The sequence below is a fragment of the Aythya ferina genome (assembly GCF_964211825.1).
Source record: "Aythya ferina genome assembly, chromosome: 3".
NCBI lineage: Eukaryota > Metazoa > Chordata > Aves > Anseriformes > Anatidae > Aythya > Aythya ferina.
In genome coordinates this window covers 52,196,813-52,221,450 of record NC_140298.1, presented here as the reverse complement: position 1 = coordinate 52,221,450, position 24,638 = coordinate 52,196,813, and the positions used below count along the sequence as shown (strand labels likewise).

Sequence of the window (24,638 nt, the reverse complement as noted above, 5' to 3'; positions counted from 1 at the left end):
AAAGAACTTAAAAATGCATAACAAAACTCACCAGTTAAACAATGCTTCACCAGTATCTCATAACATTTTCTAACGTTAGAATACAACGTAAATTCAATACTTTATCAATAAGTCTTCTTTTCACGACCACATAAAAATAACTGCTACTGCTGTTGCCTTTGATTTCTTGTGTTTTAGTCACCTTAGTCATGTTTAAAATACGTCTTTATAAAAAGTGGGCATATTTTTTAGGATATTAAATTTAAAATTTGTTCCATATAACCATTTCCTTTATAAAAAAAGGTTAAATGGATTTTAAAAATTTGAGGCACTTGAAGTCCCAAGCCTACCAATGTTACGTGAAAGGGAACAAATTTCATTGCTAGTTATTTCTTCAATAAAACCTGTTTTTTAATCCTTCTAGTTTACAGAAAAAATATTATTTCTCCTGTTATCACAGTGCAAAATTTGAATTCATGAAAAATCAGACTTTTCAATACACTTAACTAATGCACCTGTAAGCCTGTTGTTTTCCTACTGCTTGATTAATTCTGCAGCCAGCTGGTAAAGCTTTTCTCACACTACAGGCACAACTCTTCCCCTCCCACCATCAGCTGACCTAAACAATGTTTAGGACTAGCTCCTAGCTGTAACTGCTAGTTAAGTTGTTTGTATTCTGTCCCACAAAAAGCAGTATTATGTACTCATGCTAGTCAGGAGGTTACAGGCAACAGACATATCTGAAGAAAAAAGCTGGTTGATTTTACCCATTTTCTTCCTGCATCTCAGTTTTTCCAATACCATACGGAATAAGCTATACATTTACCATCTATCGTGCTAAAAGAGAAACAGCTGCTGATGCTTTCAGTGCATTAACACTGAGATATTTTACAACCTTACCATGTAAAAGACGATTGTAATTGTAAACAATATTCAACTTTCTGGAGAAAAAAAGCCAAATGGTAAACTTTATATCAGGTCCTTCAGCTGGTCAATAGCAAGTTTAACTAGCTGATCAACCCTAATGCTCTTCTTCTGAAACCTGCTTGAGGACTGACAAGTGTTAACTCATGCCAGCTGTAACATTCGATTAGAAGTAAAGTTTCTGTTGTCTGCTTCATGCTGGACCACCAGCTCATTCAAAGCAAGCATGCAAACCGCTATTTGCTGACTCAAGCTATACTGAGTGGAAAGATTTTGGGGGAGAAGGCAATAACAAAGAAGGGGGAAAAAAAGGACATTTTCCCCTACCCCTCCTAGTCAATAATGGCTCGTATCTTCTCTCCTTTGCTTTCTGATAACTCTTCACTAACCTGATAAAACAGTGAAGTAAAACAATAAATAAATAAAAGAATAAAAAGAAACAAATACTTCCTTTATACCTGTACATTTTTACTTTTTGGAAAATTTCATTCATACTAATCGTACATCTGGACACATCTCATTGTATCTGAAGCAGAAAGCATAGAAGAAGAGACAAAAAAAAAACCCTCCAATTAGCACACATCATATCTGTCTGCCTTCATGGTTCTTAAATCTGCATTGTGTCAACAACAGTCCTTAAAAACTAAACAGCCTATGAAGTTTTCATATCCATCTACCATCACTGTCAAATTTTTTGTTCCTTCATAACCCCAATCCCCCAAGCAGCTAGTAAAAAATTGCCACGGCTCACTTGAAGTCCTGGATCTGATTTGCAAAGCCATGTGAGGAATCAGGTTCCCATTTCTAATTCAGAGGTAGGTAAATTTTTTATAGAAGCATTAGAGGCTTAGACACTTACACACCAATTAAGCATGTAAGAGCCTAAGGATCATTAGCTTTCTACTAACTCTCTGTCAGCAGAAAGAAGTAGAACTCAGGATCAAATGTAATACAGACAGGCATCTCTCTTGGGTTCCCTTCTGGAACTGATCCCAAGTTCTACTTCTGGAAGCAATACTCCTTCCATCTTCCCATCGGCCATCGGGGCAGGTGTGCTCCCCAGGACTGCAAAGATCACAGAGCACAAAGTAAATTACACACGTGACACAGGAAAGGCAAACCTAGATGAAAACCCCACACTTTCAAAACCACTTCCACAGGAACGGTCTCTGAAGTTTATCGAGAGTGGAAATGAAAGCCAGCATTAGATGACAAACAAGGTGATTGAGAGCAACTACTGTGAAATGAGTAAGGGTTATACAGACTGAAGGGCAGAGAAACAGCACATTTCTCTAAAAGAAAAATAATGAAGCACTTATATCTTCCCTTTGTTTGAAACTATAGTCCCTAACAAAATGATAATATTTTTCTACAATATCGGTTCTGTAAAAAACCTAAACCTTAAACCAAGAAGGGCTGTAACTACTTGCGTTTAAAGTAAAGTATGTACACAGTGTTTCTGTTGAACCAGGGAACAAAACATATTCAGCTGACAGATCATTTATAAAAATAAATATGAAGCTTTTTTCACCCCCGGAATTCTCGAAATCTAACAGCATGGTAGAGATAGCAAACTGAGAAGTCTTATTAAAAAAAAAAGTGACTTTTATTTAATATTTTTTCATAGCTGCTGAAATACTAATCTAGGGCATACATACCCATTTAATTTCACATAAAGATATGGCATGTGTCCATCAAAACTTTTCTAGGCTGTAAAAGCCAAAAACCAATTCAGTCTTCAAAATACTGTACAATGAACACCACATTTTGGCAAAGACTTCTATATGTTCCATTACAGAGGCTAGATATTTAATCCATTACTCTTATGGAAGGAGTCTTCTCAATTCATGAAATATTCAATTTATCTTTTTTCTATTACTTTTAGCATGCCGCTGCATCTGGTTTATATCTGCCAATGTATATTTTAGGTTTTACCATTGTATTATTCTAAATATACTGAATATAAAGTCAAAATTAAGAGCAATTGTGTTTTTGTGAAGTATAGTGTGTGTACTTCTGGAAACAAATCACAGAGAAGGTTTTAGTGGTTTTGTTTCACACAGATTTCAGTGAACTAAGAACTACTGTCAAACATTTAAACTTAAATAAATTCAACCTTGGTTGCATATATAAAAGCACAAACCCCAGATTTTATTTTATTTTTTTTAGTTGCAGATAGGACTGACCACCACCCATTACTCATGTTGGGCAGAAAACACTCCTTTAAAATGATAAAGCCACCTTTAAATTTGTTAAAGCTATAAGCACTTCCAGTTTTTTGGGCTAAAATGTTCCATGCCAAGTGGTTATGATAGATTCAAGCTTTTAATCTTGATTTTATGAAAATTTAAGCCAAAATGCTTGAACTGTTTTTGGAATAAGAGTATTGTAAAAGCATGTATAGCATTTTTCCTATATTTGCTGGTCTTGACGTCTTTCCTTTCTGAGCTGTAAAGATTTTACGCCTCCTCTCTGCCCCCAGTTCTGAAGGAGAATGAAAATTCAGGGTTCAAACCTTTTATCACATGTGAAAATTTGCTCAAGATAAAAACCTTTGGAATACCAAAGTTACAGTTCACAGATGTCCACTTGTAAATGCTTAGTCCTGTCCCATCCCACCTATAAAGCTTTAGCTGCAATGTGCAGTGTGCTTACAGCCTAGGGTATCTACACTACACATCAGGCTGGACCAGCACTTAGTCTGGATATCTGCACCACAAGCGAAGATCTCTTCTCCTTGATCCTAAAGGAATCCTTTTCTAACACATAGGAGATGGAATCTGTGCAGTCCAAATGAAGGGGAGTCAAAAGCTGGGATTGAAGAAGCACAGTAACAACACAGGTAGCACAAGCAGCTGGGGTAGAGTGGATCACAGAATCACAGAATCATCTAGGTTGGACGAAACCTCAAAGATTACCTAGTCCAATCTCTGACCTAATACTAACCAGTCCTCCAGTAAACCATATCCCTAAGCTCTACATCTAAACGTCTTTTAAAGACACCCAGGGATGGTGACTCAACCACTTCCCTGGGCAGCCTGTTCCAATGTCTAACAACCCTTTCAGTAAAGAATTTCTTCCTAACATCCAACCTAAACCTCCCCTGGCGCAACTTTAGCCCACTCCCCCTTGTCTTGTCAACAGGCACGTGGGAGAATAGACCAACCCCCACCTCACTACAGCCTCCTTTAAGGTACCTGTAGACTGCGGTAAGGATACTACATTTAAAGTCTAGAAATGGTAGGTTTAGTTGCAGGCTGCTCAAACAGACTGATCACCAATAGGAACAAAGACGAAGCACCACCCAACCTAACTGAAACTTATCTTCTTTTTATGTATGAATTATGACATGGTATACTCTCTGATCATACACCTCTTGCTTCTTGTTTCCAGAAGATTCAACTTTATACAGGATACTTTCACAAGTGCAGTACAGTACAGTTATTCGTAAGTGCTCTCCCTTGTACAAAGTAATACATATTTAATTTGAGGAAGAAAGTCAGAAAAGCCACTACTAATTTCCTTTTTGGACATTTCTTAAATCCCAACATCATGACATCTGACTTCATCACCAACATTAATAACTATGAAGAAATTAACAATTGTTCTTGTTTCCAGAAAAACAAACAAACAAACAACAACAACAAAAAAACCACAGTACAAACAAGGATTAAACTCAAAAGTATTCACTAATTTTGGGTGCTCACCCCTAATCAACATAAAAATAATTTCTCCCCATTAAAAGTTTTTGATAGTGTTTCACCCTTTACACAGATTTGATTTGTTTAGCTCCTGAGTATCAAGCCAGACCTGAGGAACACACAACTCCTCGTGTACCATGAGAATCAGTTTGTAAGGAAACAGCATCATACACAAAACTCTGTGAAAAACACCGGAATAGAATTCAACTCTCCTAAGAGGCACTTTTTTGCCTTAACTGTGAAAACATATTCCTATTCTTTGTATAGTTTTCATTCTCACTTGTAGCACATCCTGCAAAGGAGGTAGGAGTTTCTCCATTTCAGTCATGGATATGCACCAAAATTGTCCCTGTACATGAGATGAAGAAACCTTGCAGAAGACAAAGAATGCAACAGTATAGCTGCAAGATGAACCTAACACATATCTTTGACACTGTGATATTTGTTTTTTTTTGGGCAGTTCTTCTTTTGTATAATATAGAAAAATGCTTTGCAGAAATACTAGAAGCATCTGCTCAGCACAAGTGACACTATCAAACAACTGAGATGCTAAGCACAGCACGTTTGTTTAGAAAATGGCAAAGAATAACAAATTACAAAGACTTTTTACTGAGCATACATTTCATTTTATGGACATAATGGAAAAATTTTGTAATATTTTGTGCACTTTTCAGAATTTCAGCTCTAACATTTTCACAGAACTATAGATGAAACAGACCATACTGCTTTCATTCATCAAGCTGATTAGCATTAAGTGGTTGAAGACAGGTTAAATATTTTGCAATATTAATACATTAAAGTACCCTCATACAAGGGTAGCATCAATAATTCATTTAATTATTTTAAAATTCAATTAAATTTAATTTTTTTGGATATACAGTATAAGATACTGTAAGTATACTCACCCTCTACCAGCTGAGCCAGACAAAGTCAAACCTTCAGCAACTGGAATATTAAATGCAGTTCTTCATAAAGGATATTCCAGAATTTATATGACCCATGCAAGGGTGCCTTAAAATGTGAGTATGTGAGTTTCCTGTATAACTGGGAATAGCTTTTGCTCTGAATTTTAATGATGATTTTACTTAGAAATTTTTATACCCTTATCTTCATTTCAGTCATATGCCCATGAGAGCCAGATACCATATTTTCATTTCTTTGTTAAAATGGAATCTGTTATAGTTGTGAAGACATTCCCTGCTTGCGGATTTGCTATGTTTGCTGACAAGGTTCTTTTGCTCGTTCTTAAAATGCAGCAAGTTTGTGCAGTTGTCCATATAAAAGGGACAAACGGGATAAAACACTTCACTGCATAAAGGGAATCAGTCTGTGTGATGCTGGCTGTCATTGCCATCACGGTGGCATGAAAGCACAGCTCTAAGGCATATCACAATTGCCACCAGGACGTATTTTGATGACAGATAAAGAATGAAAGCAAAGCATTATCTCATTTCTTGTATTTATGGTGTGCTGTTTATCTGCAGTACATGATCTTAATTTGGCAATTAGGCTTCAGAATACAAGTAATGTGATTTTATAGTAAATCAGTACCAAGCAGTGAGCTTAGTCCTGACATGCAGCTGGATTACAAGGGTTAATGGGCAACTTTTGACTGCACCAGAACCTGCCACACACAGACAGGTGTGAGCTTCCAACCACTGCCTACTGACTCACACTCTAGCTATAAGAACTAGGATTTGACATAAAGGAAGAACATATTAACCTTTTTCAGAAGTTGAAGGAGGGAGTTAACAGAACCTATGAGGGTGTAGGTGAGGAAAAAAAGTTCTAATGATGTGAGGAGATAATCCTACCCCAAGCACTTACAAAACATGTATTGGTTTGTTTTCATTCTGATCTAGTGGTATAAGCATTCATGTGGTAACTATCACTGTAATATCTGAGCACACTTCACAAATACAGTAGCAAACATTACCAGCTCTCTCAAACAGGAAACTATGCTCTTTGACTCACTCCAGCACCAAATTTGTTTGCCTTAATAACTGCAGAAATCTATCCAAGTAGGTTATGGAGAGCAGAGACATCCTGACCCAGATGTTACCAGAAGACTTGGAGGAATAAGTTCAACATCTTGTTCTCATTGCAAGCAAGTTTTGGCCAGAAGATTTTTCTTCGATATCTGACTGCGTTGTTCAAAGCAAAAAGCTTGGCATGCACCTGTCCTTACAATGCTTCAAGAAGCAAAACAAACGAATCAGAGGTTATTCATAACTCTACAGCACTGAACATACCAGATCCTCTGCTGTTACTGGTTCTCCTTTCTTGTCATTAGCCACCACCATTTTCCCCAGCCTCTCCTTCATATCTTCCAGGCTGTTGGTGAGTGCCAGGATTGCCATAATTTCACTCGCAACAGCAATATCAAACTGAGCCTGTAAAATAAAAATGAGAAATAAACCAAATCAAAGTCAGGTCAAATATTCACAGGGAATTACCAGGAACGGACCCAGGAAAGATGCTGGAATTCAAACAAGTTCTAAATTGTAACCTACAGCTTTTGAGATTACTCAGACTACAGTAACTTCAAACACTTTGTTTATAGTTCCTCACTAATGTTCTTCGTTACACTTCATTTACTTGGGGACTATTCTTGCAGAGTTGTCGTGGTTTAACCCGGCTGGCAGCTAAACACCACGCAGCCGTTCGCTCACCCTCCCCCCTCCCTCTCTGGGACGGGGGAGAGAAATGGAAAGTGAAGCTCGTGAGTTGAGATGAAGACAGTTTAATAAGACAGGAAAATAATAATAATAATAATAATAATAATACAATGATGATAATAGTACTACTACTAATAATATGTACAAACAAGTGATGCACAATGCAATTGCTCACCACCCGCTGACCGATGCCCAGCTTAACCCCGAGCAGTCCGGCCCCCTCCCCCCGGCTAGCCACCCCTATATATTGTTTAGCATGACGTCAGATGGTATGGAATACCCCTTTGGCTAGTTTGGGTCACCTGTCCTGGGTCTGTCCCCTCCCAGCTCTTACTGCACCCCCCCAGCCTGCCCGTTGGCAGGACAGAGCAAAGGCTGAGATGTCCTTGGCTTAGTATAAGCACTGCTCTGCAACAATTAAAGCATCGGGGTGTTATCAGCACTCTTCTCATTCTAAGCCAAAACACAGCATTCCACCAGCTACTAGGAAGAAAATTAATTCTGTGCTAACTGAAACCAGGACAAGAGTGCTTAGCCCCTTGGCTCACATTATCCTTAGCAGAAGCTCCCTGAAGGACCAAAAATTTTTCCTGTGGCAAAAAAAAAAACAACACACACAAGACACCAGATGTGATTTCAACTTTACTGGCATGAGCACAGCATTGTTGGGGCTTTGTTTTTATCTTAAATTCTAGTTTCAAAAACATTTTTGTTACATTTGATCATTCTTTTCAATGTAAATTCAAGTTTTAGAGTCAGTGCTGCCAGGTTTTATGCTTGATTTATGACGATGTAAAACACATGCCCACACCCCCTTTAGTAAATGAGCAAATATCTGTTAGGAAAAACAAACAAGAAATATGTGCTATATCAATCCTATTGCTCTTTATATTATGGAAATATTAATATTTCTTCTTAATATTATGGAAGTTCATCCATACCGTGCAGTGCCTCAGCAGAATGAAAGCTGTGGCCTTTAATTTTCTTTAAGACCTTGCAGAACATATTAGCAGTATTTGCATTAATCTACTCTTAGTAGAGCCCAGGCCGCATGCTGTCAGATATAAACAGAGAAGAAAGGCACAAAGACTACTGTCTTGTGCTAGAAGGATGAAATTGGGGTGAATGAGAAGAATTTCTTCCCTGCGTTTCTGCTATAAGGTTCTGTCTTGATGGCTACAGCCCAAAGCAGTCCTATGAGGCTGACCACTATGTCAGCCTGCAAGCTTAGTCAAAACTCCTGAGGACATCTGAGCACTTTCCTGGATTGGGCAAAAACAGAGAGATACCATGGAAAACAAGAATTAATATTGTAGTTGAGATTTGCAGCACAAGGATTCAAATGAAATGCTGAAGTCACAAAGCGAGTTTTCTGTACCCTCTAGAAGCAGTTCTATACACAACAAAACAGGTGGGTACACAATTAACATTGTTAGTGTTGAGTTGACATGCTGCCATCTTTTCTCAAGTTAAGAAGAACACCCCTGCAAGTCATCATAGCAAATGTAAGACAGGAAAAAAGCCTCAGAAATTTATGTGTAACCCATATAGTGGAACATACTCTAACTTCATCAGGATGTTTATCAGGACACAAAAAATTAAGTTTTTATTATCATTGCTGTTTGGTAAACCCAAAAGGCCAGGAAAAAAATATTCACTGGTAGATGCTCAAAGAGTGACACAATATTTAATTGAAAAAAAAAAAAAACAGGCACAAAAGGTTGTGATAGCAGGTGCTATTTTAACTCTAATAACCTTTATACACCTATGAAGTGCTGACAGAAGCCTTAGCTGGAAAGCCAGTTCTCTGTTGATGAAAGGATCCACCCACATGGATTCAATTGCAGGATCAAGGCCATCAGTCATGTAATACTCTTTAGAAACCACAGCATCCCCGTTCATTAAAATGCATACTTTTGTGCCTGCTGTGCTCTGCCATTTTACACAGGTGTCATTGATTTTTTAAGAGTGCTAGAACATCACTCCAAATATTTATAAAATGCATCTGTTGGTTATGAAGTCCTGTTTTATCTGGATCTCTGGCTAGGCTCTGAAATGAGTTTTCCTAACTGTTCTCTATTTCTAGCTGGTAAGTCCATATAAAATACGAATGGGTATGGCAGAATTTGACAGCCATACATCAACTAGTATTCTGTACTAAAACAACCCACATTTAACTCAGCAGCATAATTATAGTGGTAACATGTTGCACACTAAGGCTGACAGAACCTGGCTTAAAGCTAATAATCACAATGAGTCACTGAAACAAATCTAAATATACAAAAACATCTTCAACAAGTGCTAGAGAAACTTGTACCAAACACTGTAATTTAGTCCCAACCCATTATCAGAGATAACTATTAGCTAACACTGAGTTTTCTTCAAGTAACAGACAGAAAACTCTCTACCTATGTGTTCAAAAGAAATGAGTGATTCTCTCCAATTTGCTTCTCCAATCAGACTGTTTTATATGCTGAACTGAACAATAACATTGGCACTATTTTTTGGTCTCTTTATTTAGACACCAACCTTAAAGGAGATCTGAAATTATAAAGAAGACAACAAAAGTTCCAAAAAGAAGCAAAACCTGATATATACCACAATAACCATTTACTTCACTTCAAAATAGTCAGAACCTCATGAATTTCATGATCCAGAGTGTTAGATGACAATAACTCTCATCAAATTGGGAAAAACTCTACGTCATTGCAATGAATCTGCTTCACCTGGCATTTGTATTCTACCTGGCATTTTTTCAGGACTGGATTTATCCACATGACACCACAAACACTTTTCCAGATAACGTCAGCAAAATCTGGCTTTCAACATATTTTCAACAGAAGTTCCTTAAAAAACTTCCAGAAGCTCTCATACAGTAATGGAGGCTAGTGTTTTTACACTGCTGAAAAGTGTAAAAATTGTTTTCAGAACAGCACCTTCAAGACAACACATTAAAAGCCTTAAGCACACGGTCAATTTCTTACAATTTAGATCCCAAAGCTGAGATGCACGATAGGAAAAGAAAACTTGACTGGAGAACTAACAGTCATTTTCAGTCCTCACCAATGGAACCAGTGACACATGATACACCCTTGCCTGCAGTTATTTAACATTAAATTTAAATTTAATTTAAAATTAAATTTACATGTAATTTAAATTACACAAATACTTCATATAGTTTGGGGAACTTAAGAAAAAGGAATAAAAGTTGAACAAACTTATCTTATGAGGGCAAAGATAAATGCAAGTTTTTTCTTCACGTTTTTTATATTCATCAGAAGACAAGGTTGGATCCTTAACATACATTTTTTTTCAAGTTTTTCCAGCACTTTGTGCAACATGCATTGATTTCTGTTTCTGAAACTTCAGTTACTCATTAACGCAATCAGTCTCACGGCAAGAATGCTATACAATATCAACAGATGTTAGCATTACAATTCAAAGAAACATGCTGAAATAATTACAGGATAGCAAGTATCTCAGCCTCTACAGCAAAGCCTGTCCAGAATGAGATATATTAAATCACTTCACATACCTGACGGACAAATCCTTTTTCTGTATTCGCCTGGCCAACCGTTATTTTGCGTAGGAATCTATCATTTGTGTCCACCACTGAAATAAGGGAATAGCAAAAGCAGAACATTAACAAGGACTCAGGGGTCTGCATGTTTTCCAAGCATACCTGTTACGTGTGTAAGATTCAGCTACTTGAACAGAACCATGTAGTGGTGCTGATTTGGTTTCTGCCTTCTGTGTGATACCACTAGATGACAGGACGAAATAACTTGAATACAATTTCTCTGAGCAATATTTTCAGCTAACAGATTTTAGACATTCACTTGTACAACTTAATGTTTTACCTACATCTGAGAAATCGGTCTTAGTAGTTAGAATGCACCTCAGACCTACCTCAAATCATTTGCTTCTTCACTGACTTGTTAAGAGTTGATTTTTAAGACTCATGATGTAGCTTAAACTTGGTCTGTTTCTCTTTTAAAGGATGATTATGTTGTCAGATCGGTTCTTCCAGACAAGTCACTTTCTTACACATCACAGTAACTAACTCCACATTGAGTTGCACAGCATTCAAAGAAAGGTTTTTTTCAATTGCCAAGACCAACCATCTGCTATTCAACACTACTTCACTTTTAGACAACTGTCTTTCTAACCTGCAAACACTTTAGATATTGCAAGGGTATGTCCAAACCATCCCGTGGAATTGCTAACTTTGCAAACAATCACAGCAACCCAAGTTCTCCAACGCTGCACTGACAACATGCAACTTCAGACGTGCCTTTATAGGAACCAAAAGGAACGATTGCGAAGAAGTGTTCTAATCTGCTGGGAACTCATCAGGATATTTCTTAGGAAGAAATATTAGGAGGTTGTGTCTGTTAGAAAAGACAACTCCAAGTCCTCTCACTCCCAGGAGCAGTAATCCCTACAAATGCAAAAACAGGCCCTCTCTTTCTTACAGGTTTTTATCTTTACAGATGTTTCAGTCTGCACCAGCCCTAAAGGAAAGGGTGGAATGTACTCTTGAGCAGTACAACCTATAGCTTGGCAATTAAGTCATTCTTCTGATGAAGATTTGAGCACTGTTCGTTCTGAGGCAGAGAATCAAGAACCTCCAGACAGATTGTCTGTAGTGAAGGTCAGTGACATCATCTCCTCCTACTTTTCCTGCTGTTTTTGGAGATTAACAAATTTGACTGTACAGTAAAGGACAGCATAATTACACAAGAGGGACTTTAAGTCTCGTTCCTTTACAAATCCCAGTTCAGGATTGTGAGTGGGCTGGGAGAAAAGCAAGAACTAATCCTCTATGAAGACTGCAGTAGCTGCATGTAGAAGTCATACCATATGAAAGAATTGTTTTTGCCACAGAAACAGTTTTTCCTTCTCCAAATTTTTCCTCCTCCTTACCTAAAGTAAACTTTTCAGGGAGCTTTAGTTTCAACTAAATGTTAGGTTTGATATATCTACTGTCTTATCCTCTAAACAGGAAATGAATACCAAGGGAACAGTGAGCAGGGGGAAGGTTTTCCCTCTTTTAGTATGCTGTACCTCTTCAAGCTAGTGTAAGATAAACTTTAAGCTTGTGACACTTCCAAGGAAAGAGGTCCTGACTAAAATTCATCCTCAGACAATTTGATAGCTCTCTCTTCTATCCTACAAAGTCTCTGCTAAGTAACAAGCTTTGCAGATACATGGATTGCAGAAATAGTCCCAAACAGAACACTTTTGAAATTATCTAAGCCTTTCTTAAAACAGTTTTTCCTGAAATGTTTAAAATCTGTACATCATACAGAGTCATGTAGAATGAAATTTGCACTAACATTATATAAAATGAATAATTCGAGGTTAACAGCTGTTGAGTAATGTTGCCTCCTCCCAAACCAGTGCTGATAAAAACGATGAGTCACATTACACTAAATATTTTTATTATTCCTTCATCCCCATACAGGTCCTTTCCACACAGACACACTGTGTGATTAATAAAACATGTCTTATGCTGCATTCCCCAGTATTATCTTGAGAAAATATTCCAACTCTGAGATGACATGCCTGCAAAGGGCACAGTAAAGCATGGCTAAGTCTCTCAATACATTCACTGAGCTGCACCATTATATATTTCTCTGAGCATCATCAATACATTTTATTTAACAATAATTTTAATCTAATAATGTCAGTGCTGAAGAACTAGGGGAAAAAAATAAAATCTAGTATCATTTAGCATAAAACTTGACACAGTCTATTTGTTTAAAAAAGAAAAATACAGTTATTGAAGTCAACACTGAAACTTAATCCAGCAGAACTGGAAAACGCAGAGGGGAGTTGCCTAAGAGCAAGAAAGTGGACACTGGTTTGCTTGGCACACATAGTTGAAACTGTATCACATCTTTCACCTCTTCTTCCTAACAAAGCAAACAACTCATGACACCTTAAATGTAGGATATATAAATGCACATACAATATTATATACAGTCCCTTAGGTCTATTTAGTCTCTGAGCAACCCAGACTGCTGAACTGGGGAGGAACAGGGACCAAAGCCAAATATAATAAATATTAAAAACAAACAAACAAACCAAAAACCGTAACAGACACAGTTAAGTAAAGAGAGATAAAAACTTGTAAAAATGCACAGAAAAGGCAGTTTAGTATGTTTTAAGATATATTATCTAATGGGAGAGAGACAAGGTACTTGAACTGTCACTCGGCAATCTATTCTTCAGAATATTAGCAAAGTCTCGAGTTACTGTAGATATTTAACCAAATTTAGAGCTACATACTACTTCCAAACCTGTTATGTACCTGTTATGTACCCAAATTTCTCTCTTGCAAATGGGTTACTCTTAAGAGTCAGAGAGCAGACACAGCTCTGATTCAGGTAAAATGAAGCAAGTTAGGAAATAATTTATGATAAACAGACAAGATGAAGTGCAGCTTTCTGATTATATACCTCTTTGCCATGTTATTGTGGATGGGTCAATATCAAGACGCACAAATTTATTGATCTCTTCTTCTGTTAATGTTCCAGGATCAGTCTTGTTTATTCCCAGCCTCTATGGGAAAAAAAAACAAAGTTTTTAAAAAAGCAATAAAATGGCTATTTTGCTTCAAACTGTATAGCTGTTCTCGTTTTCCACACCCACCTTACACAAGCATTTGGGAAAGAAGCAATTCAGAGCTGAAACTATTAAAAAAAAGCACATACAAAGGTGCCTGTAACTTAAACAGAGGCATTGTTGATGGAAGAATGAAATAAAAAAGTAGAAATACTTTTAGGCAATTAAATGAGAGCGCCCTTTCTTATACAGAAGAAACTTAACGTAAACCAAAAAAAACATTCAACCTTATCACTTGCTAAGAAAAAGATAATTAACTGCTTGCTCGTTTGTGAAAATCTTTGAAAGACCCATCCATGTGTTGTCTTGTGTGATTTATCTTCAAATGAAATGAAAAAATTCACTTGAATAGGCCATCACCCATAATGAATGAGACAATATCTTTTGGCTACAGATTCATGATTTTAGCAACACCAACCTTTTTTTTTTTTTTTTTTTAGGTGAACCTACATAAAGCTAGATCAGAAAATTGTGTTTAAAAACTGCAGTCTTCAAAAAAAAATCTTAATTTTCTCTGGCACTAGAAAGCATTCCTCAGTGAATTAACCAAGCATCACAGATGTATTTTTTAAAACCAGAAGCTGGTATTACTTCTATCCTTTCTTCCCCTGTCCTCCCTCAGTTCCAAATGCACCTGTGTATGCACTTGGCAGCTATCAATTGCCACCCACTGCCTCTGAAACAACACTGGTCAGGACCCCAAAGCCAACAACAAACGTGGAAATGGAAATAGAAGATTGAAGCTGTTCTTAAGGTTCATGTATAAGTGGTCCATATTCTCTCCCAACACTAGTGGCCTGCATTGCTCTCTAGTTATTTATCTTTCTGAGTGGAAGCCTCATATCCAGATACATTCTTCTTACAAGAATTGTATAGAAGTTCTTCTGGAAGCATTCAGGAAGCAAGATGGGTTGCAAAAGCATAGTATGCACAGAAATACACTTCCGTCCCTCCAGTGAAGGAGGTTATCAAATAGACATCAACAAAACCCCAGCAAAATGTGTTACAATAAACTTTCAAAACCAGAAAATACTGCAACACCAAAGAATCTGATCTTTCAAATGTGACTTTACCATAATAGGAAAAGTATTTTAAAACTCTGACTTCAATATTTCATCAGGAGAGACGCACCATTTGAAAAAAAATTGGTTTATTTCAGGAGAAAATAGCAAAAATGCTAGTTATGAAAATAATATCAGACGCAGATCCTATTTCTTCAAGTAGGATGCTTTTAGAAAGATCCTGGTCTTGAGGGAGGTTTATACAAACTTGGCCCCATATGTCAAATAACTTTCAAAAAGTTGCATAAGATAATATTTTATGAAGAAATACTGTAACTGGGGAAAGACTACATTAACAACTTACTCTCAAACGGGCAAACTGAATAGGAGAAAATCCTCTCACACCATTAACTACTGGAACCAGTCTGTTATACAAAGCCTAGAAAAAAAAAAAAAAACAACATGCAAAGTTAATGAAAAGATAGTTTTTAAAATAAAAAGCTCCTAATTTTCTTTTATTTAGATTAATTTCAGTAAGAATTTCCCAACCACCTAAGCTGTGGACTTCTGGATAGACATTTAAAAAACAGTTCTCAGAAGGTGGTAAATTTTTAAACAGTGCCTATGTAGTAGCCTAAATGCAATTACCCAAAATACCGTTTTTCTAAGTCTCCATAGAAAAGTTTTGGATTATTTTTGAAACTGGAATCCTTTAAAGCTTTAACCAAGGGCCATATTACTCAAACTGTAACTATCATTTGCAAATCAGCCTAAATGCACATTTGTGTTGCACCAAGGGGGACAAGACAACCCCGCTCAGTTTTAACAAGTAGTTGAAAAGAAGAGGTTCTTTTCTTCTCCTTTCCTCTTTAAATACATGTACTCAAGTTAGCATTTGTATTAAGTTCACAAAAGACTTGGTAGAGAGAAGAGGATTTAATTTATTTCCCCACACCTCTTCTTCCTCAGGTACATCATACCCAACTATGTATCAGAAGCATAACTTCTAACTTCAAAAAGGACTATACAAATCATTAAAAAGAATAAAATTTGGAGAGAGAAAAAACATCTTTTATTAGCCTACTTAGTAAAGTCTAAAATGGTTGACAAGCTTCTGGGCATAAGATGCTTATCTTAAAGACTATTTTATGACAGATATTTGCCAGAAAAATATATTCGGTAAGCATAATTTCCCAGCAGAATACAGAATGGCTTCAGCAATTGTTTCCATTCACACAGTGAAAACAGAAGATAGTCAACTTAGTTTACTTTGAAATTCAATTTACTGAAAATTCAAAAAGAAAAAAAAAGAGTCATGTGGATATTAGAAAGTAATTCTCACCTTATCAGATTGAGTGCCCTCATGCAAGATCCTAGCGTCAATAGCAGCAGCCAGCAAATTATTCGCAGCCGTTATAGCGTGAATATCTCCAGTCAAATGAAGATTGAACTAGATGGTGAAAGCAACAGAATTTTTTTTTTTTTTTATAAAATGCCTTTAACACAACCTTTTAATCTCAAAAATTTTAGGAAAACAAACAAACAAACAAACAAAAAAAACAACACTGCCATCTCCTTGAGATTGCAGCTCAAATTAGTCACCTATCATTGTAGAGGAAATATTACAAGTTGAGAATGTATGGAACTATATGAAGGACTTGCTTCCACCTGAGTAGTAGTAAACTACTCTGAGCTTAGTCAAACAAAGCCACAAATGTCTTTATTCTTTGCTAAATGACCCAGGAATGGAAAGCCCAGGGCTACAGTTCCACATGATTGATACTACATCAGTTTATTACCAGCAGTGTAAATTTGACATGGGTCAGATGTGCAGATTACTGCCAAATCCTCCAGTGCACACAGCGCTTGCTGGCTTTATGGTTTCATGCCAGCTTTCTGCAAGCCATAATAGAACAGGTAGTACCAGATCAGGCATGAACCTTGTTGATACAAAGTTTGTCCAGCAAAGCTTTTTGGAAAAATCTGAAATCAGCCATTTAAATTAGATTAGTGTTATATAAGGTGGTTTTAAATATATATATATATACACATATATATATATATATATATATATACATATATATATCTTACACAAGGAGATGAGAGGTCAGTTTTAACTGCACTGTAGTACTGACAGCTGAGAAGCACCAACAACAGCTTACACCAGCCCTTGCTATGATGGTACTCTAGTGCAAACAGCACCCAAACATTGCATGACTGCTCTGTTGGGACCAGCTGTGTGTACTTTTGCCATGGCACCTCACCAGTTTTGACTGGCAGTGATCTTGCAGAGCTCTAAATTGGACTTTTTTCACCGAGCTACAGACTAGTTGGATTGGCAGGAACCTCTGGAGGTCACCTTGTCTAACCCTTCTATTCAAGCAGGGACACCTATAGCCTCTTGCCAAGCAACATGTCCAGGCAACTTTTGAAGATCTCCAAGGAAGGAGACTCCTCAACCTCTCTGGGCAACCTGTGCCAATGCTCAGCTACCAGCACAGCACAGAAGTGCTTCCTGATGCTTAGAGGGAACCTCCTGTGCTTCAGTTTGTGCCCACTGCCTCTTGCCCTGGTTCTGGGCACCACATAGAAGAGCCTGGCTCCCAGGGGGACAGGGATTTGCTGCCTCCATTGTTGTCTCACCTCCTCCATGGGAATCACTTGAGCATATCCACCACCGGCTGCTCCACCTGCGCAATAAAGCACACAGTCACATCAGATTCACATCAGTTTTGGGAAAAACAACACCTTAAACACACAAAGTTAAACATACAGCTTTGATGATACATTTCTCAGTATTTTGAATTTTATTAGGGAATTCATGATGCACCCGAATAAACAGGATTTCCTCAAACCTTGATGGCTTTTTTTCAGCAGGCAATAAAATTAGAATTCTTGAACTGAAAGGAAAGTCTACACATAATGGCTGGCCCAGACTTTAGCTAGATAAGGGTAACCCTCTGCTCTTGTCTAGATTTGGGACACCATCATGCACATGCAACAGTTGGGTGGAAAGACGCAGCAGTAATGAGCAAGCACTACTTCTGCATGAAACCTTCACACTCTTGCCTGAGCGCTCCTTCCCCACCGCCTCCCAGGGCACAAGCAAAGAATTTTGCTGTAGCCTATACAAAAGTTGAGCGGAGGGATTTAAAGCACTCACATGCACCAGTCTTGGCTGAGAAGCACCAAGCACCAGGAGCCTTCCAGCTGAAATCAAACTTGTTAACTTAAACTTCAGCAAAGCAAAGTAGAGCAGATGGGGAGTGTTTGCCCAGTTAGGCACCAATCTCAGCTGAGAAATGGCAAAAACAAAAACAAAACAAAACAAAAAGATTGTATTACTTCCTGTCAGTGTTGAAGAGAAGCTTGAACTCTGGCTGCCTCTTACTTGGCCCTCAGACCCTTTTAGGCAAAAATGCAGCAGCCCAGGATGTGAGGGACAACTCAGAAGAACAGGAAGATGAGGTTGAGACCTAGCTAAACGTATGATGCAGACACAGCTGAACCACACATGACAGCCAACTTCCTTGGCTTAAATATTTCATATCAATATGAGCGGACTTAGGACTCCTTCTCAAGGGATAATTAAACGGTAACATTTAGAGACATCTCTGTAGCGTCTCCAAGCAGAGGTGTGGCTGGAAGGGTGTGTACTCACTCAAAATGCCTCCTGGCTAATTCATTCCCAGGCCTTTCATTATGTTTGGCCTTTATCTGCATCATTAATACACATAATTACATGAACACAGACATGAACCTTGCATGAGATGATGTGTGAGAGAAACCTTTATAAGTTACTTAACAAAAATACAATATGCTCCTATTCAGGCAATCCACTGCATTAGTGGAGTAATTAAGACACTAAAAAACTGCAGTATTCTTTATTCTGGAACAGATCATACAGTTTGCAACTCTTACGTACCTTTAACTCCAAAAGTAGGTCCTTGGGAAGGCTGTCTCAGACAAGCAAAGGAGTTAATGTTAAGGTGTGCAGTAAGAGCTTGAACAAGACCAATTGTGACTGTGCTTTTCCCTTCTCCTAAGGGTGTAGGGGTTATTCTAGCAAAACAAGAAAAAAGATTAATCAAATTCTTTGCTGATGTCAGCCTGGCTGAGGATATCAGAACTTACAGCTTTTGATTTCAATGAAGGATATTTGTACAACAAATTTCAATAAGATTACTTTATCACCACAAAAATACTGCCACAATGTTATCCCCTAGCTCAAGCTGGAATGCTAATATACATGTGTCTTCTATTTAAGCAATTTACTATGATAGCAGAAAAAGAAAAGATTATTTTGGCAAAAGTTCTGAAAAGAATAAATTGAATTTAGACATTTTCATTACAGCACAACAGTGTCACCAGTTTCATTAACAAACCATCCATCAAGATACTTTGAGCATCTATTAATGCTTTTCTGTAGCAATGCAGATGTTTTATTCCCACTACTGAAACTATGAATTAAATAGCAGCGTATTTTAAATTAAACAACCAACACTTTTGTTTATAGAGCTTAACTATACCTCTCTATACCTGATTGTGACACAAATGTTATGGAATAAGGGGTGGAAGTTGTGTTGGGTCTGTCTGAGCTGGAGTCACCTTTTCCCTGCAGCACTGCCATGTCATCATAACACTCCATAATGACAAAAAAAAGCATGTTTTAAAATAATACAGGACACAAAAGTCACTATAGTCAACTAAATATGATTTATTTAGCACTTAAGTTTCTTGACACTTTTGCTGATTAAAGGCTGATGAGGGACAATTATAATCACAGTCCGTCCTCCTGCACCACACCTCCAAAATCTCATGCTACAAAGAAAACAGGACAGTATTTTAGAAAGACATCCAATCTCAAATCAGAGACACCTTGAATCAGAGACGCTAACCTCCAGTCAAAGACTCTGTCCTTGTCCCTTTAAGGAAGGGACAATGATGGTTGACTTTGCAAAGTGGAAAACTTAATCAGCTCTTCCTCTTCTCCAACCCATGCAACAGACAAGGGAAGGAATACATTTATGGGTTGGGAAAAGAATAATGCATGTTGGACAGCTAGAAACAAACATGCAAACCAACCAACCAACCAAAAACTCTCAACTTATCCCTCAGTTTTCTGAGCAAGTTTGAACTGCATCTGAGAAATGCAGCTCAGGGAGTGCTGCTCCCTCAGCAAAAACACACAACTTCCTTTAACAACAGTGTGGTCTCTACAGGCACTTAATCTTAATACGTAAAAGATTCTGTGAATGAAAGACACCTTAGGTTAAATGATGTCCTCCCTGATTTCAAGGCCATCAAGTCTATGATCCATGTTAAAAATAGGGGTAGTAGCTCTTCCCCCTCCCCGCCCTTAGAGTACGAACACATCTCATTCTCCAAAACGCATTCAAACTCTTCATTTGAGACACAACGCTTCTCCCTCTGACTGGCAGAAGAAAGCCCTAGTCCACTGACACCACTCTCACATAAGTCTTGAACTTTTTGCTTTGAAGCAAGGTGATGTTTATGACATCTTTGTTGTCTCTACTACCAGCAAAGCAGGAAGTACCTTAGCGAAGCTGACATTAAAAAGTAATCTTCATTCCCAAGCAGATGCAAGAACGCACATGAATACTAGTAGAAGATGAACCCTTATCCTATTCCCTCTATGAAACGTGAGCTAACACACCTCCCATTAATTAAAAACACTTCCTTCACCAGCTAGCAATTTATGAAAAGCATTGCTATCCTTAGGTCACAATTCAAATGGCAAAAAACACTAATAAAATTGTCAAGTGCAAGGAGATGTCAGTTGACTTAGTTCAGAAACTGACATAAGCCTTTCTTTGCCCCACAAAATATAAATACATGACAAACATCAACGTGTCACAAATCTGTCTTTTACATCACTGGATCCTGATGTTCTTTTCGTTTGCTTGCTTGTTTTTTGTTAAAAAAAAAAAAAAAAAAAAAAAGGAGCAAAGAAGCCTTTGTTAGACATATCTGAAAATATATGGGCAACAAGAGGCAAGCCTAATTAAAATTCTATATTGTTTTAGAAAAATAATTTTCCTATTTAGAAATGTAATGTTTTAACTCAAGTTCCAGTAAAATAACGGGATTTAGTACATCTATAAGAGAATTCCTTAACCGAGACTATACAGAAATAGTACTTTGTCTATTGACAGCTTTGAACTACTCTTATATGACCATGTAGTATGTGGACTACTTAATTTGGGCACGTTTTCATTCATTTTCCCCCACATGTATAACATTGTTTGTCAACGATCAGAGCCTAAAGCACAGCCAGTAGCTCACTCTCTAGACGGTCATCCAGCTTTCCTAGAACTGCACTCCTTTAACTGAAAAAGGGAATTCACTTCCTCCTCTGTGATTCCTGTCAAGCACACACAGAAATACAGTCCAGACCACATGCCAATAGAAGTCTCCACCCCTCTATGCTGTGCCATTCCCTCTGCCATGACCTTACTGCAGAAATTCCTGTTCAGTCCCAAAATGCACTGCCTTGCACTGCATTAATACTATTTTCCCCACTTCTTATGTGCTGGTCATCAATGTTATTCTGCAAAATCTGCTTAACAGCTGAGGTTCTTCTCTATATCAATACACTTCCCAGCTTTGCACCATCATCAAAATTTCAGCAGCGCTGTCTTATCTGTTGCCCTAAGGTCATTACAAATATTAAATGACTAAGCCCTAAGATCACTAGCTAGAGTGACCCATATCATCATCTCTTCCTCCTGACATGCCCAGTTTTAGCATAGCCAAATTCCTCACCTATGTGCAGAAAAAAAATAAAACTATTTTACAGGTTTATATGGCTAACCTCATTTCTCTGACTGAAAACTGTCCTTTCTCATGTGTTGCTTATCTCATTGCCTTTACAGTGCAAAAATATAGCCATTTCTCTCTCAATGAGAGGTAGAAACTGCCTTTACAAGCTAACAATTAAAAAAGCTAAGGCTGCCATACTTCCTAGTAACTTGCTCCTATGCCCATATCATTAATCTATCAAAACCACCAGTCTGAAACAAAAACCTCTCCATGTTTATCTTCTCATATGATTATTTGATTCAAAATATTTTGCTACAACCAGTTCTTCACTTGTATTTTTATTATTTCAACTTGAATTCAGAAAAACAACATCAGATCTTGTTGGTTTAGCAAATGCTTTGTGCAGAAAACTGACGGTTATTGCATTTCATGACACCTGGACCCTACAAGTACTAGTTGCATTTGTTCTCAGATCTCCCTGCAAGCCTTTCCTGCAGCAGTTGTATTTCCTCACTCAGAATTTCACGAAGTATTTATGTAGATAGATACAAAAGCTGGGAGATTTAGAGCAGATGCTGAGAAGAACCTACTTTATCTACTCTAACTAGCAGGTTTGGTCCCTATCTTCTTTTTATCAGTACCATGCCTTCTCAGTTCTTTCTGATCTACTGCAGGAACACAACATGCTACTTCATTTCTTTCACTTTCCTGTTTGTAATTCCTACAAGAACAGATAGTCTGTAATCTCTACAGTGTTACCACAGCCAGCCCTCCCTGTTTTACTCTTGCTAAACTGCCAGCTTCCATTTTCCCCACTGCTATTTCTGGCATCTCTGTTTTCTTCCAGGATTCTCACTTGTCTGGAAATATGGTTCTTTCAGAGCATCCCAGCCAGATTCACTCGCATTCACTACCAGCCTTGCCTCCTTGGCTACTATTCTAACTCTAGTTGTCCAAAACCTCTTCAAGTCATTATTAGTATAGTTTCTTCTTGTTCTATTGTCTCATTCATTTTTGTCTATTCCCTTAATCTCTTTTACTCAATCCTCTTATTCCTGTGCATTAAAGCCCAGATTTAAATAATAAAAAGTAATCTTGAGGCATTGCAGCACTCAAAGATGTAACAAGATGACAACATTTTAAGCTACTAATTCTAAAAACAAACAAACAATCCCTATTTGCTACGAGACAGACTCCTATAACTGCTATAACCATTTTCTAAAACTTACTAGTAAAGGACTTCCACAAAACCCCAAAACTCAGTGCACGCAACCGCACGCAACCCCTACACTGCTAACAGAACAACTTGTATTTGCACAGTGTTTCCTGTCAGTGATTACAGGTGTGTTTAAAAATCAGATGCATGATAGTTCTTATGAAGTTCTTATTTGACATTATTCAGAGACACCACTGCTAGCTTAAGTGCCACTCAAAGCATGGCACAAGACTGATTGGGCATGCAGAGAGGCATGGGGACTTTATCACTCTCACAAAAAATGGTAAAATCAAAGATGTGGTCTACTATTCAGTATAGGAAAGGAAACCAGAAAAAGTCAAGTACTTTAACAGTAGCCAAAACACACATTGGTTGTTGTACCAGGAATAGTGTCTACCTGTCCCAGAAGATACACACAATCAACAGTAACATTACTAAAATGCTCTGCTGACCTGGCTGGCCTATTCTAATATGACTATGTAAAACAAACCAGAAAGCACTGGAAATTTTCTAGTGACAAAGACCCTTTTTTAGAGAACAAGAAGGGAAATACACCATTGCTCAGTGCAGATTGGAGAAACAGGTCTTGCATCTGCTGAATTTCTAGTACATTGATACTCTGCACCAGCCACATCCCTAACATGAATGTGACACTCTGAGAGAACCAACCATCACCAAAACGAGGGCAAAAATGAACTAAGCTAAGCTTATTTTCCCCAGAGTACTCCTGCAGGCATGCAACAGTTTACAGGTATGCATCACTGCAGACAGGACCTTGTCATCATAAAATCTGCTCGTCTTTAAAAGCCTATGTTTTCAGTGTGTTCCTCAGATGGGTTTGTTCATTTTAATAGGCTTTCTTCCCTTCTGAGAAACTCTGATCGGTAGTTTTCCAGCAACTACAATTTATTAGATAAATACCTAAAGGTTCAAAATATCTAAAAGCAGGTGTGATGAAGGAAGGCAACCAAGAACAAGACTTCCAGAAACAATCTATAGCACTTGGGTGACACGCTCACAAGAACGCTTGCCCACTGCAGCAGGTAGGAATGGGCACAAACCCCTGAAAAGTCAAAAACAGGCACCTGACTTTTTAGATTCTTCCCATCTCACAGAATTAACAACCACATGGACTCCTGGCAAATCACACTATTCAGTGAAGCCAGATTGGTCTTGACAATTCACCTACTTATCTCTTACATGAGACATCTTGTCAGGACTCCTTTGATTCTGAAAGGTTCAGCAGCAGCCTTGAGACTACAGGACAAACATGAAGAGCTGTACAGTTATTTAATATTTTCAATAGATACCTGAACCTCAGTTTTAAATACTGGTTAAAAAAATAGCCTGAAATTAAAACAGATTTTTATTTCAATTATTTCCTTAGAAAGTTTACTTTAAATATTTTCCCTTTTGTACCTGGCCTACACTTTGATCGAATTTTATAAATAAAATAATCCATTTAAGCTGTTTTGTGGACATTTAGATGTTTTTGCTGGCTATACTACTGAGCCTGCACACTTGGAACTTAGGTCACTACCTCACATGAGTATAGAATTACAACTGCCAACGGCTAACTTTAGCTCAGTTGTACATTTTTAGATAGACATGCAATGCTATGTTTTGACCTCGTGCAAATCTAGGAAAAAAACAACTTTAAAATAGAGTACATTTTAATGAATTTTGAGAGACTTTTATATACATCTACATTCTTCATATTTAATAC

At 37.6% G+C, this 24,638-nt stretch overlaps 1 protein-coding gene across 4 annotated transcripts in view; it reads right to left on the bottom strand.

Moving 5' to 3' along the window:
- Window positions 1–24,638, bottom strand: part of MTHFD1L (methylenetetrahydrofolate dehydrogenase (NADP+ dependent) 1 like) — a 150,585-nt gene that overhangs the window by 94,540 nt on the left and 31,407 nt on the right. Inside the window, exons 12-18 of one of the 4 annotated variants that reach the window (XM_084514706.1) lie at window positions 18,839–18,975; window positions 17,557–17,603; window positions 16,256–16,363; window positions 15,278–15,352; window positions 13,747–13,849; window positions 10,818–10,894; window positions 6,857–6,997 (exon numbers count right to left, since the gene is read on the bottom strand). In XM_084514706.1, coding sequence (XP_084370832.1) covers window positions 6,857–6,997; window positions 10,818–10,894; window positions 13,747–13,849; window positions 15,278–15,352; window positions 16,256–16,363; window positions 17,557–17,603; window positions 18,839–18,975 — 688 coding nt within the window. Of the gene's footprint in view, window positions 1–31; window positions 308–879; window positions 990–6,856; window positions 6,998–10,817; window positions 10,895–13,746; window positions 13,850–15,277; window positions 15,353–16,255; window positions 16,364–17,556; window positions 17,604–18,076; window positions 18,177–18,838; window positions 18,976–24,638 lie in introns of those variants that run through there. The other 3 variants (XM_084514707.1, XM_084514708.1, XM_084514709.1) reach the window with 3 other exon arrangements.